The sequence below is a fragment of the Embiotoca jacksoni genome, unplaced genomic scaffold (genome assembly GCF_022577435.1).
Source record: "Embiotoca jacksoni isolate LCO1_2020_lvr unplaced genomic scaffold, fEmbJac1.0.p SCAF_21, whole genome shotgun sequence".
Lineage (NCBI taxonomy): Eukaryota > Metazoa > Chordata > Actinopteri > Embiotocidae > Embiotoca > Embiotoca jacksoni.
The window spans coordinates 11,287,265-11,306,956 of NW_027185352.1; the positions used below are offsets into that span (position 1 = coordinate 11,287,265).

The 19,692-nt window shown below is 43.3% G+C and overlaps 1 protein-coding gene across 1 annotated transcript; it reads left to right on the plus strand.

The window, feature by feature from the left end:
• The first annotated feature begins 13,616 nt into the window (after positions 1 to 13,616).
• pim3 (Pim-3 proto-oncogene, serine/threonine kinase) lies at positions 13,617 to 17,370 on the plus strand. Its single transcript, XM_069156923.1, has 6 exons — positions 13,617 to 14,150; positions 14,444 to 14,553; positions 14,685 to 14,735; positions 14,893 to 15,256; positions 16,038 to 16,214; positions 16,636 to 17,370. The coding sequence occupies exons 1-6, from the start codon at positions 14,054 to 14,056 to the stop codon at positions 16,836 to 16,838; spliced, it is 1,002 nt and encodes a 333-aa protein (XP_069013024.1). The 5' UTR covers positions 13,617 to 14,053; the 3' UTR covers positions 16,839 to 17,370.
• The last annotated feature ends 2,322 nt before the right edge of the window (positions 17,371 to 19,692 follow it).

Consider the following 19,692-nt stretch of genomic DNA (forward strand, 5'->3'; position numbering starts at 1 on the left):
GTCTAACGATGGGCAATTTCTTGATGTTTCAGTCGGCCAGCAGGTCTGAGCTGCAGCTTATTTCAAACCACTTTGATTTCAATTACTTTCTGATGCATGAAACCTTGTCAATCAGTTGCCTGCACAAATCCAGCCTCTCCTGCCCTTTTTCATCTGTGACCAGATATAGGCCAACACTGTTGTTAGTCTGCACCAAGTTACTGGGCTGAAGCGTTTGACGAGCACAGCGACATACATTTCCAGGTCTCATTTCAGGGTGTGTGCAAATACTCAGCAAGAGATCAAGATAGTTTTCTCTGTAGTTTTCCACAGACTTTAAGAATGGAAAAAAAAAATCCAAGGACTTCCTGAAACTCACCAGGTGACCCAGGATCAAAGGAATTATTCTGTTAATGATTTCACCTCTGAAACAAAGGACACAATAACGAGACGTTCTGTACTGCCGAGAGACTGTGACCTGGTTCAGTTTGAGGTTAAGTACTTTTCAGCGAGTGTCCTGTTCTGCCGTTACTTCTCCTGCCCAGGTCGCATGTGGCGGAGTTCCCAATGGAAAAAGAAAAAGATCAGAGGGGGAGTTCGACGTCCATCGACAAGCTGGTGGCCATCTTACAACAGGGTGGTCAAACAGCGGAAAGTCACAGCCTGTCTAAATCGGGGTTCATTCTGTGCACTGATAAGAGATTCAGTAAACCTGCAGTACAAAAAACACTGTGACAAACCACTACCACTTTGTCCGTTAGGATTATTTGACCGAAAGAAACCTCACTGTAATCAAAATTGCAAATTTGTTGACCTGTGGAGAGAGACTTGTGTTTTGCAATCTTTATTTTTTCCTTTTAGAAAAAAACCTTCCACCAAAAATCTCAAATTAAAAACGCAAAGAAATCTAGTTGGTGAATCCCTCTTTAAACATTTGATAAAGTAAAAAAACAAAGATGCAATTTACCAATGTTTTAGCAGAAATTAGAAATTGATCATCCTGTCATGTCAAATCAGATTTAAATAAATAAATAGTTTATATGTACGAGATTGTTTCTTTTTTTAGTATTACTGATCCAGTCTTTCATTTAAATACCACAAAGTTACATCTGTTTATCTATTACAGCTTTAACTCCTGGATGAAAAAAATACAAAGAAACAGCAGCCTGTCTTGACATTACTGTGTTTTTCCATATATATCAAAGGCGAGGACCAGACTCACTGTCTCTGCTCCAGTTCATGGTAGTGGGTGGACTGTTTTTCTGTTGCATATCTGAAATGGAAAATTCAACAGGAAAATATTGAGTTGGGGACTATTTGAAGACCAACACACATCTGATGAAGGACAAACACAGCTCAGGAAAATCAAGGTGTTTCTCCCCGTCGTGGAAAGTTTACGATAACCTTAATCATAGTTTCCTAATCAGCTGAGAGGCCCCTGGAAATAGTCGGCCCCGGTCAGTGTGGTCACACACCCCTATTGGTTGTTTGCGTGAGTGTGCGTCTGTGTGTGTGTGTGTCTATGTTCGTGTTTGCGTGCGAATGTGGATGTGTGCAGGCATGTGTGTGTGTGTGTAGAGGGTCTTGGACAAACAAAGGCAGGGGTCCAAAGGCGGGGGTGACGAACCAATTAAAAAGCAGGAAGAATGGGGGAGGACACACCGACCCAGCATGCTTTGACCATCACTCAAATTAGAGATGGCAAGTGGAGTAACTCCAGAGAAAATCTTTTAACTTGGAAAAACACTTCCTTCTAGTGCCGCAACTGAAGGTGTTTGTAGCACTTTTTTTTTATGCTTAAATGCTTGTTTTTGTTCCATTAAAAAGTCTTTCAAAGTTCTTTTTATTGATTTAGAAACTTGTCAGTCTTCAAATTGGACCTAATGAAAGCTATGTCTCTCAGTCAATCTGATCTTTTCACGTCAAATGTTTGTGGATTCCTTCAGGATGTATCAACTTAAAGACTTGTTTACCCGTTCTGGCCAGCCCTGTAACCGATTGTCAATTTGGCCCTTTTAACCTTTGACCTTTCTATCAGCACTACAATTCATTCATACATAATAGTGCACAAGCTGTACTACTTTCTAATCCAGTCATTGCATGCAGGAAATGGAAGGGACTGTTAAAAACTGGTTGGTTTGTTGTTGAAACTCTTTTTGGATTTTCCAAAACATCTCTGAACAACATGAATGGGGAATTAAGGGTACTTCCAGAAGGGCAGCTGCAAAACCATGTGTGCATGAATTCTATCTGTACAAACCCCCCAAAAACAGTGTTGCTGTTATAGGAGTAATACCTTCAACATAACAGCTTCATCCCCATTGCAGGGACTTTCCCAGGAACCCTGGAGCCTTCTTAGCCACATAGATGCATCACCTGCATTTCAGAAACAAGAACTAATTTTAGTTTGTGATCTGCCTACTGGTGAAGTGCGAAACTTGTGTGTGGCAATTATTCTTTTAGCAATCAAGCAGTGATTTTCAAAGATGCCAACGTTACGACAATAACAGGTCCAATGCTTGATAAGCGTCATTGATAATCAATTGACCTCCTTCCTGATGTTTTTCTGGAGATACTTATTTCTTTAATTTACTTCTTTTACTTCAACGGTGCCACACACCTCCTAAGTTTTGCGGCACTTGTGAAAAGATCACAAACAAAACAAGACTCACAGACACACGGAATAGAGTAAACAAAGGTTTAGAGGAAAGGAGAAGAGCAGGGGAGGGAAGGAAATATTTTAAAATACAGGGTGCGGTAGAAGAAGAAGAAGAAGAAGAAGAAGAAGAAGAAGAAGAAGAAGAAGAAGAAGAAGAAGAAGAAGAAGAAGAAGAAGAAGAAGAAGAAGAAGAAGAAGAGCGAAATAAAAAAAAGAAGGAGGGAAGGGGGGGCTTCTACTCACAGGTGTTTTTTTCCTTTGAAGAGGGGATTCCTTCCTCACATTTAAGGATGAAAATAATTAACACCTTCGCGGTTGCCATGCCAACACACAGTCTCTCACTCTGCTCTCAGCTGTGAGCATTCCTGGCCATAATTACCCACAGTTCAAGGGCCCTCCATAATTACCCACAATCCATCTGCACTTCCATCTGAGTAAAAGTGACTGAGGAATGAGAAACAGAGAGGCTCAGGTATTTCTCTGCATATTCTTTCTTGTAAGATGGCGCATGCCATTTGTTGCATGTATTCAAGAGCAGGTGTGGCGGACGCTCACCGAGAGCCTTAACATAACATTTCTTGTGAGGAATACATACCTGTTACTTCACTCAAAGTCTTTATATCCCTCCCACCTCTTGCTTTCTCACCTGCCATTCAAAATTACACAAAACTTTTTCCCGTTTTAAATATGTTACCAATATAACCACATATGGGAAACTTCTGGGGAGCAAACATGTCAATCATGTCCTGCTGTTTCCTGGATATTATAGAAAGAAACCAGCTATGTTTATTGGCAGCTGGTACTTATCTATATGCAGTATCATGATAAAGGCATTACTTTTTCATAGTAATCTATAGGAATTCCTGTGCCTTTGCATTCAGCACAAAAGGCAATGAGGACGAAACAGTAATTATTTCTCTCTGTAGATACGGAATGGGATTTGTTAATTAGCTCGTGCATTTGCAGGTGTAATTGGCATTCAACAAATATACATTTGGTAATTTTTCTTTAATCATCAAACAGTGCTGCCATATTGTTTTCACTAATCATCGAGAGTGATGAATATTTGAAGACTTTCCAGCAGCATCATCTGCCTCGCATAACAATGAAATTAAACATGCCAATATTGAAGCCTGCACATAACTGGACATGTTGTGTATAATGATTCAATAAGCGCATCATTTTCGATAGAAACAGCTTCGGTTTGGGAAGTTGTGATTACTACGCAAAAGCTGACCAATTACTGCAGAGCACGGGAGTCTTGTATTTCAAACTGCTGAGCGTGCCGATCCTATTGACATGCAATTAGTCGGACCATCGTTAGGAGGCATTTCATCGCTGACGCTTCTCGATTAATTCTCATTACCCCGCAATTTGTGTGTCTGTGTGTGTGGCTTGGAAAGAATAAGACAAAGTGGAGTGAGACTTTTCAATGCAGAAGGTCATTTATGCTAATCTGTATCATTACAGAAGGCCAAACAACCCAAATGGAGAATTTTCATGGCCAAAGACCTCCCTCTGCTCCTTCTGAGATTTCTCAGATGCTGTTTGTTCCTTAAAGAAACGCTAAACCGATTTTACACATGTAGATTCATTTTACACGTGAGTCTGTAAACATTTTTATAAAAATCCTCTTGCTTCTGATGGAAGGGTCCAATATTTTAATATATACTGATGAAGAGCCCTTGATCATGTCATCAGGTCCTTGTATTTCAATTCTTTAACAGGGGGTGCGTTTTACAAACTGGAGGTGTAGGGTTTCAGAGACATTTAGACTTAGACTTGGACTTTATTAATCCCACAGTGGGGAAATTTAGTAAAAGGCCAGGGGGTTTTGCATTGTGGTAAATACAGGATTATGGAAAGAAAGGATAGTTTAAGCCATCGAAGAGTGCAAGATTTTGCCCTTTTTTAAAGTTTGTTTGTTGTAAATCCCTCAACAATATATCTATCGAGAATCCCTTTAAACCAAAGAAAAGAAAACAGAAATGACATTTTCATATAAAGAACCTGTAGGGAATACTCCTTTAAGATGCTAAACTGCTTCGTTTGCCTCGGAAGGTAGTGGTGGTGATGAGCTGCCAATCACAAACCCACCTTTTAATTATCCTCATCATGTCAACCTAAGCAGAGCCAATTTGAGTTTGAAGACCTGATAATGCAGACTCCCGTCTCCATTCACCACTCGCCATTTAGTTCATTTCAGAGTGATCGCTCAGGTGTGAAGGATTTGAGCGTCGGGGGCCGGCTTTTCATTGTGCTGGTGTTATAGGTGTCGTGGCGAGGGGGTCTGCAGCTGCTTTGCTTGTTATTGTCACTGTGTCATATCATCAGGACCTATGGATTAGAGCCTCTGAGGGTTCAATTTCTGCACAATGTGACAGAGCTCCGCAGTGACATGGGGCTTTTAGCCACGCTGGTGAATAAGTAATGATGTGACCACAGCAAAGATAGGAAATTAAACATAAACACACTGCGGCCTGTATGGCTGTATATAGCTTGTGTGTATGGATGAGCAGCTCAATTGTGTGTGGGCTCGTGTGTCTGTGTGTGTGTGTGTGTGTGTGTGTGTGTGTGTGTGTGTGTGTGTGTGTGTGTGTGTGTGTGTGTGTCTATAAAGCCTTTTGCACATGCATCTTTGCACACACTTTCTTCTAACCACTGTGTGTTATTGTAAAGTGTGTGTGTGTGCGTGTGCGTGCGTGTGTGTGCGTGTGTGTGTGTGTGTGTGTGTGTGTGTGTGTGTGTATGTGTGTGTGTGTGTGTGTGTGTGTGTGTGTGTGTGTGTGTGTGTGTGTGTGGTGGGCAGGCGGGCACAAACTGCTGATCAGGCAGCATATGCCAGAGCTCGGGCCCTCAAAGACACACAGTCAGCACAATGCCTGTCACGGCAACCAGCCAATCAGATCACTTGAAGCGTGGGCCAAAGGGCAGGCAGGAACCAATTGTCGTGACTGTGCACTGGTGTTAACTGATGGCTCAGATCAACACCTGCAAATAGCTCTTATTCATGCTGACGGCTTCTGATAGATAGTCAATGCTAGAAAATAAAAATCACTTTTCTTTCTCTTAAACATGTTTAACAACCATTAGGTTCTCTATCAATGCTCAAATTGCTGTAGTCGGACTTTAAAACATTTACTGTATAGCTGTAACCAGGGTGTAGAAATACTGAGGTCTACTGGTGAAAATCAACTAATGTTCGAGAACTTAATTACATTTCCATGTCTCAAAACACCATTTTTTTTTTTTTCCATATAATCAATATCAAATCTTACTTCTTAAAACCTTACTAGAACATTTTGGAGCTGTAAAACAAAGCATAAACATTTTACTACCCTCCTCAAAGGTCTAAATGCTAATTCAAAGCCCTCTCCTCATTCTGCTATATGAATTGAATTCTTGATTAATTAATTGTTTTGGCCTCCAGCCTAAAAAATGTCAACCATGTTAGTAACAGCCCCACAAAATACATCTTTAGTGTCCCCATTGGTTACTGTGGACACAGTAGTGGTAAGTTTCAAAAGGGAAATGCACATGTTTTCAACAGATCACAATCACAATAAACAGATTTCTCAAAGAAAATAACTCTTGTTTGTGTTTGAATTTCAGACAAAAAATACATACACAATTACTACAGTGTGTCTTCCGCAGCCTGTAATATGGCTTTGGTACACAACATTCAGGTGTACTTCTACATGCAGTGATTGGAAAGTCTTCTTCCAAAGTACAAAATGTTCACTGTTCATAATATTGCATTCTTCTCTTGAATTTTGGTTCTGCAATGACCTTGAGTATTTCCCTCATTGTCAGACAGGGGATGAACCTCCTCTTCGCTCCGTATCAAAATATTTTAAACTGAATGTACGAAAACATCAATATCAATGTGATTTTGAACTGCAGCACTTCTGCACAATGTGTGTTTCTCAAACCATAAAATAAATGCTCATCTGTTTCTTTTCATCCACATCCCCACTTTTGAAATTGGTACATATTTAAAATGAGAAATCAGTCATAGGATACCTGAATTCCTCTCATTAAAAGTGAGAAACTAGCTATATTTAAAAAAAAAAAAGGCAGGGTACAATCAGAGCTCTGTGGACCATCTCTAGCCCTGTGGCCTGCCCCTCCCAAGGTCATGGGCCTGGGGGATTTAAAGCTTTGGTCTCAGTATCCTCTTAAGACAGGGACGAGCAGTTAAATGGATCAAGTCACTGGAGGGAAGTGAAGTACTTAGCTAAAAACTTTCATATATACAGCGTGAGGACGGTATATGCACCGGCTCTGTAGCCAAGGATTAACTACCAACGCAGCTGCTCGGGGAGAGGATTTCTAAAACAGTTTGAGCAATAGACTTTGAATGTGATTATTGACTGGTAAATAACAATCGCTTAACAAGGATAAGAGGTGAAAACTCCATTTGGAATGTAAAGTGTTTATGTCAACTGTTAAGCAAAACTTGGGATTTCACTTTGATAGCTAAAATTGTGTCCATATGGTCGCCTAAGGAGACCCCATTAGAGGGAAAGCAGTGAAAACAAAGCACCTGTTTTGAATTTTGCCATCAAAAACTGTGCTAATCTTTCCTACTGCAAAATGTTTTACTGCCTTAGCTCCGACTTGGGCAGCGCGCCAGCCTTTTTACATGGTCTGCTCAGAGGCCAACCCGAACTCAAAACCTGAACTAACGCAATAAAAGCCTGTTCCTATCCAAAATGATCAAATGGGATTTTTTTTTATGAAATCTCCTACACAAGCCTGCGGCCTGTTCTGTCCCCTCCTGCAGTATGTCTGTAAACACACATACAGACCGACCATGTGCACACAAAAGATGGAGAGCTCAGATATGATGGAGCGAGGCTAACGTGGACATTTTTTTTATGATGAAAAGTGTCAGTGTAAAAGAGCTTCGCCAGTAGGAAAGAGTGTCCAGTCTTATTTGTGCATCTGTGTAGGTGTGTTTGTGTCTGTGTGTCCAGCAGCTTATTAACTACTCGTAGTTACTCTGAAGTCAGTGAGCCTGCACACATGTTGTCTATGTCACATTAAGAAGAATAAACACCGGAGCATGTTCAATTTATCGCTCATCAAAATAAAGTTATATAAAAATAAAAGAAATGCTAAAATAGCTGTAAACAAATGTTTCATAATGACAAATGAAGAAATATCACCTAATGCTATTTAAATCCAACCATGTTTCACTACTCTTTGCTTTGTCCTCCACTGACTTCCTTCCCGGCTACACTGGTTGAACACACAAATTCACACACGCATCCACACTTGCATACAAGTACGAGCCTGGGCTATCAGTCCCTGTGTTAACAGCGGTCTGCATCTGGGAGCAATGTATCCTGTATACATGATCAGGTAAAAACATAAATATATTTCGGAATATACTGCACGAACAAGCGTGAGAGTGAAGGTGTAAAGGAATGTGTAGAAAGAGCTAATGAACAGTTATGCAATGTGGCTGCCAGATTACCAGGCTAACTAGGGACCTAACGTTGTTACATAATGCTGAGTCCAGACAGTAATCCATACGGTGACCTGGTGGACGAGTTGCACGCATATGACTACTAGCCTTAATCTGGCCATGACAGCGAGTGCTGTCACTCAGAGGACTATTAAAAACGTGTTTTGTATTTTGAGACATGTATTCTTACTGCCGAGAAAGTTCTGATCATATCAGCAGGACAGAGAAATTAATTAACCCTACTGTAGCAGCTCATAAAATACACGTCATTTAAAAGATTAGTGTTTGTTCTATCCACTCTTATCTCATAACTGTCTGTAAACCATTCCTCTTACATAGCCGTTTTATTGCACCAGAGGAGGGTGAAATAAAAGAGGACGGTGCAACACAATAAGCTATACTAGCTTTGTGATATAGTTCCAAAAATATTGCCATTTTAAATGTGACTGGGCCTTCAGAAGTAGTAAATGTAATTCTTGTATGAAATTCCTAAAGATCTAAGAGGTCTTTTATCACACAAAGGCAATTTTCCAGGCAGTCCACTCTTACATGTGGACACTGCTATGGTAAACATGCTTGCAGAGAGCATAATGCAAGTATATCCTGCACACATGTTAAGGAATCTAACCCCAGCACGAGGCGTGACAAATTCAGTCCCTCAGATTTCCCTGGCAGAGAGCATCAGCTCAACCAAGCAAGATCAATTTCAATCGGCGGCTTACCAAAACGATGCGGCTGCCACCGAGCTGGCGTGATGGGGCTAAAAATAACCTCGGCCGACCCCGGGGCTCTGATGTGGGCACGTACCCTCTGGTGTGTCTGTTTTTACTTGTCCCCAATGAAACCATCAAATTACAGATGCAAATGCAGCTGGACCCCTTATCAAAACTATTTCCCCGCGCTGACAGAGCATACGAAGGCAGAAATAAGAGCAATGGAAAATGGGAGGCATCCCAGGCATGCAGGGAACGAGAAGGGACGGCAAAAATGAAGAGAGGCGAGAGGAAAAGGAGGCGGAGGGTGGACAGCGTCGGCTCATCAGAAGGCCACCAGCCATTTTTTTCTCTCTCTGCACCCCTCCCTTCTACGTGTTCTCCACATCCACAGACCAAATGATTGGTGAACATAAATACAAGCCCTGATGATGATTTCCCATGAGAGCTGGGAACAACTGCATAGCACGCGTTCATGTCAAGCTACAGCAAAACAGCTGTCTGTGCTACCGCTGTCAGCACGCCTGGTTGGCCAATTGCCTGACTGCTTCACTTGCTCCTCAACTGGTTCACACCGCCAGGTGTGATAAAAATGATTGCGGTCATGAATACTTCATAACAGAACCGGTCCTTGATCGGGGCACAGCGTGGACTTATCGATACAGCACGCTTTTGATAATAGGATTGAGGGATCCATACTGTGGGTTAAATGCATTAGGCTATTTGCCTGAGAGGGGCTTGTAAAGTGAAAAGAATTAAAAAAAAAACAACAACATATCTTTCTTCACATGTTGTCTGTTGAGCTTTATTTCAACACATAACCCAGAACTGTTCTGTTCCAATTAGGCATAGTAAGGCCCTGAAAATACCCAGCCCAGTATCACACCAAAGCCTGTAATCCACCCGTCAGTTCACTTGAGGATACTGTGTCATAGTCGCATGTTGTGTCCCCGGGGTGTGAAAAAGTACCCGCACGTATGACCAGGGTTGAAAAAGAAGGTCGAGTACGGAGTCCAGAGAAAGAAGTGCAGAGAGTGGTGAAGCCTAATAAGGTAGGTAGGTCGGGGGAGGCTGGATGGATCAAACACAGGACTCTTACCCAAGAGACGAGGGTTCAGATCCGTGAGAAAGTGACATGGATTGCTTTAAAAAAAAAAAAAAGTTTTAAAACGACTTCCAAACTGTGTGTTTGCTAAGCATAAGGCATCTAATTGAGACTGCTGTAGGCGAGGCAAAACGCTACGGTTTCCTGTGGTGGACTGAAGGGTGTATTTCAGGCTTTGACGTGATACCGGTTGAAATACCCCCTGACAGACGCATCCATAGCAGATGAAGCGCCGGGGATACAAAGTTCTGTTCATGCTACTTTCTGCAGTAGAGGAGGCGTTCCACACACGTGCAGTAGATTGGTGCCTGTAGAAAGATGTATTCCCAATTTCCTTCCATGAGCTAAAACATTACAAAAACAGCACATTTGATTGTTTTTGTAACGTTTTAGCGTTAAATTCTAGAAATGGAGGTCGCCCCAGATTTGATTTGGTGCCCGTGTAGTGTAGTGGCTGTGCTAACAAGTTTGAGGTACGTGGCGTCCGCACGGAGCTGACGCATGCAGAATTTACGACGACGAAGTTTTGGACCCGAGCAACGTTAAACATATGAAACTGGTGCAGCTGTTTTGTGTAGCAGAATGTCATTAGCGACAGACAAAGTGAAAGAGGAGAGATGATGATGATTATTTTGTATGGGTTCATGATGTCTTTTTCGTACCTAGGATGGCGTGAGTGCCGAAGCCCGTCTCAGCGCACACTGGGCGCAGGGCAGTAGACACCTTGGACAGGACACCGATCCATCACAAGGCTCGCGCTCAATTCCATTCCAGCTGCTGCACCTTTTGTCCGATTCCTTCCCTCTCCATTTGCACACTTGCACGGTGGTGATGCCATGTTGAGGCCATCATTACTTTGGTCCACCTGTTTCAACGGCTTATGGAGGGAAATGGTACATACCGCTTTTCGTACCTTTCTCCTCAGCTCTCCGAGCGACTGCACGTGTAATGACACTCCTACAATTGAGGACAGATCAGTTTAGAAACAACCACAGACAATAAAAACCCCGTTACGCTCATAACTGCAGATGATTTAATTGTTCCAAGTTCTCGTGTGCCGATCTGTTTGAACGGTTTGGGAACGTGCTTGTAAAACATGACGTGCAAGATATTTTGAAAGACTCCAAGAGTAAAAGAAACAGTACAAGATCGACAGTGCTGAAAGCAAGTGCATGGGTCAGAGCTACTCTAAAAATATATCCATGATGATGGAAAAAATAATGAACTCATCATACTTGTCAAATATTGGTCTGTCTGTTGCACAACATGGTTCTATAGTCTCAGTTACAACGTCTCTGTGCCTTTATCTTGTGACCTACGACCTCGCTCAGTACTATATACAAATTCAGGTACACAGAGGAAGTGGGGGTGACTGTCAACTGTTTGTCACACTGTACATAAGCTGAACTACGGAGGAGAGACTTCGAGCAACGCCGGACATCCTTTCTTTGAGTGTACATGTATTTGCTCCTTCTTGCAAGACTAAATGTCCGATATGTTTGATTCTGAATTCAGCCTCTGAGTCATTTTTCGAACACATGACCACAGAGTGATCATGCAGGAGAAGTGGAAGGTGTTTCTGCAGGGAATTGCTAACACTGGTGCAGGGATGAGTGCATTTTCTTTGAAGTATAATCCAATGAACCATTGAACTCTTTTATGCAAATGTTTTATAAGATAAAAGCAAATCAACCCTTGGGGTTCTTCCATATACCTGCACACAATCTGCATGTACATGGTAGTACGTCCTTTAAAATGCAAAAGCCCGTTTCGTTGATGTCGCCTCTTGACACGTTTTCTTTGGGGAAACACAAAGCTTGATTACTTTTTTTTAGTGTATAGGCAACCTGTCCATCTACTGTAGAGTTGTTCTGCTGCACAGAAAACATACAAGTGGGCTCACGGCTTGCATTTATGAGTTATTTCACATTAAGCGGTGTTCAATATCACATGTTGAATGAAGAGCATCACTGCAGGTTAGGCCACAGGCGGTTACTCTGTTCTCATGTGCAGCTGTGTGCGTGTGTGTGTGTGTGTGTGTGTGTGTGTGCGTGTGTGTGTGTGTGTGTGTGTGTGTGTGTGTGTGTGTGCGTGTGTGTGTGCATTTACATAACTTTGCAGTTGGCGAGCCTAAAGCGAGATAACGTTCCCTGGAACTCTCTGATGCTTCTGTTTGACTAGTGGTCACACACACACACAGAAGGTATTAGAGGCAGCACGAGATAAAGTTCACTGAGAGCCAAGGTCACGTTAGATGTGTGACAGTAAAATTGGAAAGTTTACCTTCTGAAATGGAACAAATGGCTCCACAAACCTTGACCATCTGATTATGTTTTCAAGTGCTATTATCGTTGTTGTAATGTGATACTGTTTTGTTTTCATACTTATGTCAATGCATGACATGGCGTTGTCATGTATCATCCTTCAAAATACTTGCTGTGGACGCAAAGTGTCATCCGTGACACTCATTTTTTATTTTATTTTTTAACAGCTAATGCTTAATGTCTTACTTATGCTGCTTTGGCAATACTGTGTTTTGTTTTTATAAAATTGTAATGGTAATGTAATTTTATTGATTTAAACTGCCATTTCTTTGTAATGCTGATTTTGACTTATTATTTGTCTGAGATTAATGATAATAATAAATTATATTTGTGTGGCACCTTTCACACATGAAATGCAGCTCAAAGGTTTTTACAGCCTGAAAATAGCACGCAGTGTTTCACATAAAAACGGATATAAATCAACAAAAACATGTTGAAATGCAATTTAAAAATGCAACAAGAAATGAAATGTGAGAACAGATCAAATCAAACACAAGACAAGACATTAAAATAAAGTTAAATTATAGATCAGACATTGCTTAAATTGTTGTAAATGTTTGGAATCCTTCCAAACAAATGTTTTTTTTTTTTTTTTTTTAATTTAATTTTTCAAGATTTAATAATATCTTTCTGGTTAAAGTAAGGTTAAACAAAAATAGAATTAGCCACACTAAAAGTTTTAGATCAATAAATAATTATTGGTCTCCACTATTACAATAACAAAAGTCAAACTACGCAGGGGTGTAAAAACAAAAGTAAACAAACAACACAACTGAGTTTTGGTAGTAGTCCCTACATAACAGCATGTAAGGGAGTAGTCAGTAGGCCGAGTTGTTGGATAACACTTTAAACTGAACTTTCGCCTCCAACCACAGTTTGTGCGCGTCTCTCACTGCAGAGCCGCAGAAAGGAAAGGGAGGGGAGAGGGCCTATCAGGATTGCCGCCACGTGCGCTCAAATGCCTGCTTTATTATAATGACTTCGTCTGGATTGGTCCAAAAAGGAAACACGGTATTTATAGATGACATCTAATTGGTCGTCGCCTCCGAGTCGATAGTGAACACAGCGCAAAGCTCCCAGACAAGGGATTCTTGGGCGTCTCGTACTATGAGAAAATAGTGCGCCGTGAAAACGATTATTTCACAGGTATTTTCGAATAAAATTCGGATGAAATCGCCAACGGGGCGCCTGTCGGTAACGTACAAACGCGTACCTAGTCCGAAAAAACAAAAAAACAAAACGGTTTTACGGTGTAATTAAACGAAAGAGTCGACTTTGTATTGGTGGCGGAGGGATACCATAATAGTACTGCGCGTCAAAATATTGGCTTGGGAAGACCGCGCCAAAGCTCAGACAGCGGCCACTCTTCAGGACAACAACACTGCAGAAGCCCTTTAAACGCACTCCACTGTCGCTACTATACACATCGGAGTGTTCGGCTCTTTTTTTTTTTTTTTTTTTTAAATATATATATATATATACATATATATATATTAACTTAAGAGGATTGTTTTTTTTTTTTTTTTTTTTTTTTGTCGGAAATACTCGAGTCAAGACACAGAAGTCAGATTTGATGCCGGTTTTTCGGGAAACGGTGGCCGACTTCGTGGTCGTGACACGACTCTGACGGGCGCGGTGCGGCGGAGTTGGTGCGCTACCGGACTGGATATATTTTACCGAGACGGTCCGCGCCAGGCATTTATAACACTGCGCTTTGAATCCGCTTCTCCTTTTTTTTCGCCGTATTTGCTTGTTCTGGCTCTCAGCGGTTGAACCGGGATCGTCTTACACGGGATTTTCATGTCGAATATGTTGCTGTCAAAGTTTGGTTCATTTTCGCATATTTGCAATCCCTCAAGTATGGACCACCTACCAGTGAAAATACAGCTCCAGCCGGGTAGGTCACCGCTACGTAACCTTTCTTTTTCTTTTTATCTTTTTCTTTTTTAACCGCCGTTAAGTTTGGGTTTGTAATTTAACAACAAAGAAACGGGGGAAACGCGTTTTACTCCCGAGCTCGTTGAAGTGATAGTGAGCTGGCACGGCTCGTAAACCACAAGCTAGAGGAAGTTGACCCCGGCAACTAAGCGGCTGTTTACTGTGTGAGGGTACAAAAAAAAAAAAAAACAACAACAACCAACGCTTTACTACGCTTTTTAACATTTTTTTTTATTTCACTTTTGCTTGCAGTCAAAGTGGAGAAGGAGCCCTTCGAGAAGGTTTACCAGGTGGGCTCGGTGCTGGGCAGCGGCGGTTTCGGCACGGTCTACGCCGGCAGCCGGATCTCTGATGGCGCACCGGTGAGGATGTGGACGCAGAGATCGGAGCGGTCTCTTGTTTTGATCTCACCATGTGCCTCTGTAACGTCATCTACTATATTTCCTTACCGGGTTTTCTTCATTTTGTGTTTTTTTTTTTTTTTTTTAATCAGGTTGCTGTCAAACATGTTGCAAAGGAGAGGGTGACGGAGTGGGGCACAATTGTAAGTATGGGTTTGTTTTGGTCCCCCTCCCCTCCCCTTCCCCTCCCCTCCATCCTCCTCCACCACCACCACCTCGGCTGTTGCTATTAATTTGATACGGGCCGTTGTAGTTATTAAATCCCCCTTCTTCTTCTTCTTTTTTTTTGGGGTGGTGCAGAACGGAGCTATGGTGCCTTTGGAGATCTTGCTGCTGAAGAAGGTCAGCTCGTCTTTTCGCGGAGTTATCAAATTGCTGGACTATTACGAGCGGGCGGACGGCTGGCTGATCGTCATGGAGAGGCCGGAGCTCGTCAAGGACCTGTTCGACTTCATCACCGAAAAGGGCGCCCTGGACGAGGACACGGCCCGGGGCTTTTTCCGCCAGGTTTTGGAGGCGGTCAGACACTGCTACAGCTGCGGTGTCGTGCACAGAGACATCAAAGATGAAAACCTGCTCGTGGACCTGCGCACCGGGGAGCTCAAGCTTATTGACTTTGGCTCAGGGGCGATTCTCAAGGACACGGTCTACACCGATTTTGATGGTAAGCAAGCCGACCCCCCCCCCCCACCCCACCCCGTTAAATTAATCGCCATTACGCGATGTTAAGAGTGCTTTGGATTTGCCATTTGTTTTTCGCGCATACGTCTTCCGTTTGCGTTTTTTTTTTTTTTTTGCCCTTGATACTCCCCGCTGTGCTATATTCGGAGATGGAGGCGTTCACGGGCTGTGACGCAGCGGGTCTGTTTTTGGTTGGAGGGTTTTCCCTCCGTGCCAAAGTCTCGCGGCTCATCAATCGGGGCCGTAATAATTCACAGGTATGACTCACAAGCCTTATTAATCCGATCGGTGGTGTCCTCTCCATGTTTCCCGGTGGTGTTTTTGTTGGTGCAGCCCTGAGTCACCAGTCGCAGTTTATGGGTATTAGGTCAGTGCCACGTAACATCTGTTTGTTGTGAAACCCGAGTCGGCGCTTCACGTGACGGGCTCACGTTGCCTTTTTTTTTTTTTTTTTTTGGTATCCAAGTTCCTCCTTCCAGGAGGGAGGAGGGGGGGAGGAAAAGAAAAGGAGACAGGGAGGGAGGGGAAGGAGGTTACCCAGTTTGTGTTTTGTGGCTAGTGGAAGATGGAAAGCATTTCTACTATGACTCAGCTATTTCAGACAAGTTCTTCTGAATCTCTCCATTGTGCGCGGATGCTGTTCTCCATGTTGGTGTTGAATTAAACGTAACCCGCCCCACCAACCAACCCGGATCCTACCCGTATCTCGCAGCTCGTCACACTCACCTCCCACCTTTTCTCTCTCTCTCTGTTTTTCTTAACAGGTACGAGAGTCTACAGCCCACCGGAGTGGATCCGCTTCCACAGATACCACGGTCGCTCGGCGACGGTGTGGTCGCTAGGCGTGCTGCTGTACGACATGGTGTGCGGAGACATCCCGTTCGAGCAGGACGAGGAGATCCTCAGAGGGAGGCTGTATTTCAGGAGGAGGATCTCAGCCGGTGAGTGGACCACAGCGGCACACAAAACGCAGGAGTTGACTCTGTTGCCCTCTAGCCACCGCTACCGGTACAGCCCAAAGTCCACTGCCCCATTATGAATCGATTGACATTAGACCTCACAATCAGAACGGATGACCTGCTGAGATGGCTGTTAAGACGGATTTGTTTTTTTAATCTCGAATTAAGATTGAGATTTTTTTTATTTTATTTTTTTCTGTTTTGATGTCCCTCGATCAACGCGATAAAAGGACGTATGCTCTCGTGCTTTGTGCGTAGCTTCCACACCGGGGGTGTCGCAGCGCCACACGAAACGGGAGTCACGTGCGGCACCGTCAAAACCGGCGCGGCGATTTGTTTCCCGGGAGTTCGTCGCCTCTTATCTCCCGTCTTGCTCTTCTCTCTCTCTCTCTCCCATGTCCAGAGTGCCAGCAGCTGATCAAATGGTGCCTGGCCCTGCGGCCCTCGGACCGGCCCACCCTGGAGCAAATTTGCGACCACCCCTGGATTAGGGCGACGGCAGAATCCCCCAAGTCGCCGGAGGAGCCGGCGGCTGGTGAAATCCGCCTCAGGACCATCGACACAGACTCTTCGTCAAGCACGAGCTCGAGCAAGGAGAGCCTCTGAGCCCGCGGCTCCGACGGACTGAACAGACTTTCTGAGGAAAGACGGGGGTGGGGACGGAGGGAGCGATATGGACTTAGGACCAGCAGCCTGTAGCCCAACTGGCCCGTCAGCGGCCGGGTGCTTTGACTCAGCTGGCCCGGCAAGAAAAAAAATGTCCTTTAATTTTCCTCTTTTGTAGGGAATTTCTAATTTATTACTATTTGTTCTTCTTTACCTTATTTCCCCCATCCCCTCGATTTCCTCTCTGTTGATTATACTTGTTTCCTAATGGGGAACACTTTGCTGTTTGGGCGGTCTTACCAGCGTTATTTATTCCCCCCCTCCCCTTTTTTCAACTTTATTTTACTTGTTTTGTTATTAGGCTGGTATACTCAGCTGGCAAGGCCCTCCTATTCAGACATGGCTGCTCTCATAGAGCTTGGAGAAAACCGTTTTATTTAAATGTTTTAATTTTGATTTTGGAGTGCCTTTTTTTGGAAAGCTGCTTTTCTGGGGGGGGGGGCTTTCGTCAACAACTCTTTGTTTTTTTTGGGGGGGGGGGGGATTTGCCCGCGGCATGGAGGTTTAGGTTGTCTGTGCTGTGATGGAAGGGGGGGGGAGTTTCGGCTTTAAAAAAAAAAAAAAAAATTATTATTATTATTATTATTTTTATTTTTTTTTATAACCTCTCTCTCTCTCTCTCCATCACAAGTCAACCAGCCACCAGCCAAGAGGCTGAGTTAGAGTTAGGTAGGAGAGAAGGAGGTGGGGGGCTCTTCCTGACAACGAAATACTTGAAACACACTCGACTCGACTCTGTGTCGCGCTCTTTAACGCTGCTCACTCACTCTATAGCCTGAACAGGTGTTTGGAAACTGGATCCTGTCTTTTCTGAATGTCTACAAAATGTCAACACACACACACACACACACACACACACACACACACACACACACACACCTCTCTCTCCCCCACCCCACCACCTTGTTCTCCCTCTCCTCCCCCCCTGATGCCTGTTGCAGGGTGTTTGGCCCTCTTCTTCTTTTTTTTGTGTTTTTTTCTTTTTTTTCTTTGTGCCTCCCGCCATCTCACTGCTTGACACTACATGGCCCCCACCCCCTGGCCTCCCTCAGGGTTTGGGGTGTGAAATGCACAATCAATGCAATATTCATGGACGCAATTATGTTTTTCTTTTTTTCCCAACAAATATTGTACAGCGTGTATTTTTTTTTTTCTCTCTCTTTTTGTGTGTGTAATTTTTTTTTTTTCTCCCCCGTTTGCATTTAATTTATTCGTAAACATGTAGACATTCCACACTCTGTGGCTATTTATTTATTTATTGTCTATGCTTAAAATCTCCCAGAAAATTTTGCATATCCTACTTGGCCTTTGGTTTGCATTCCTATAACTTATTTTTACATTTCGACTTTTTTTTTTTTTTTTTTTTTTTTTTTTTTTTTTTTTGAGATGTGGAGGATGCACTGAAGATCGATGTAAAGCAGAATAAAACGTTTACTTAAATTTGAAAAGAGCATTTGAATGTTATTTAACTACTTTAAAAAAAAAAAAAAAAAAAAAAAAAGTCTGTCGGTAATGTTGAATGGCTAAGTATCAGAGACATCCATCTGTACTGTCGAGATTAATTTTAGTTCTACGGGAAGCTAAACAACAGGTGGAATGGCTGTCATAGGTGTCACATAGCCTCATATTGAAGACCTTTCAGTTTAGCCGCGTGACCTGTGGCTGTGAAGGATGGATATTGCTATTTTTTGATACAAAACATTTCAATTAAACACCAATTTTATGTACAGAAATAAGTCTGGTGTCTTGATCCTTTTCAAACTCAACGGTCATACAAGCACCCACCGGGGGAGGCGGAGGGGGGGGGGGGGGGAATGACACGTTTACATCGTATTTAAGAGGTATTGTGTGATGCAGTACGTCCCAGCATGAAACCCCTATAAACCAATACAGTTCATCTGCTGGACAGCAGTCCCTCGGGAGGTGAGGTGAGGCTAATACACATGTCCTAATAGAGCGCTGCCTACGGTAATAATAATAACAACAACAACAACACGGCTGACGCGTGGTGGGGCTGTCGGACGTGGCTGAACACAAACATCACAGGAGCCACCGACTGGAGGACAACCGGCCAGCGGTGGCTAATGAAGAGACAGATGTGCTTTCTAGAGCTTTAGGGGAGGGGAAGGAGTGACGCCGGCGTGACGGGGGAAAAGAGAGCGAGACTTGGGGTGTCGCGAGCATCATCAACACGCGCGCACACACGCGGCCTCTAAAATGTAATGAATTGCTTTTCCATTTTCTGCCTCCCGCTCGCTCGTCTGCTGCACGAAAACGCCAAGTCACTCCGTTATTGGGCTCGGGGAGGCCGTGAGCAACACAGGCTTCTTGATGTGCACGTGTATGCTGTGTTTTGTGTGTGAAGGGTTTCCAGGAGGCAGCAGTGAGTGGGGACGGGAGGTTTTTTTTTATTATGTTTTTTTTTTTTTCTTCTGGGGAGGTGCTGCCCCCTCTGGTGAGTCGGTGCCGTTGGGTTTCACCTGTAATCACACAACAACGCATTTGCTCCATCGTCTTGTCAAGCTTATGTCGTTATAATATGTTGATTTCTTCGGAAATAAAACGGTTTATACTACCGAGGTTGACAGAAAAACAAACATTTTACGCCCCCCCCCCAAAAAAAAAAATAATCCTCTGCCTCTTACAACGACCTCGCACCTAAAATCACCATCGCTGCTTTAAAAAGTCACCCGAAGCGCTCGCACGGACGCCTACACACGTCCAAGCTTTACTTGACTGGCTGCTTCCAATTCGACTGGAGTGGAGACATATGGGTACTTGAGGACTTCATAAG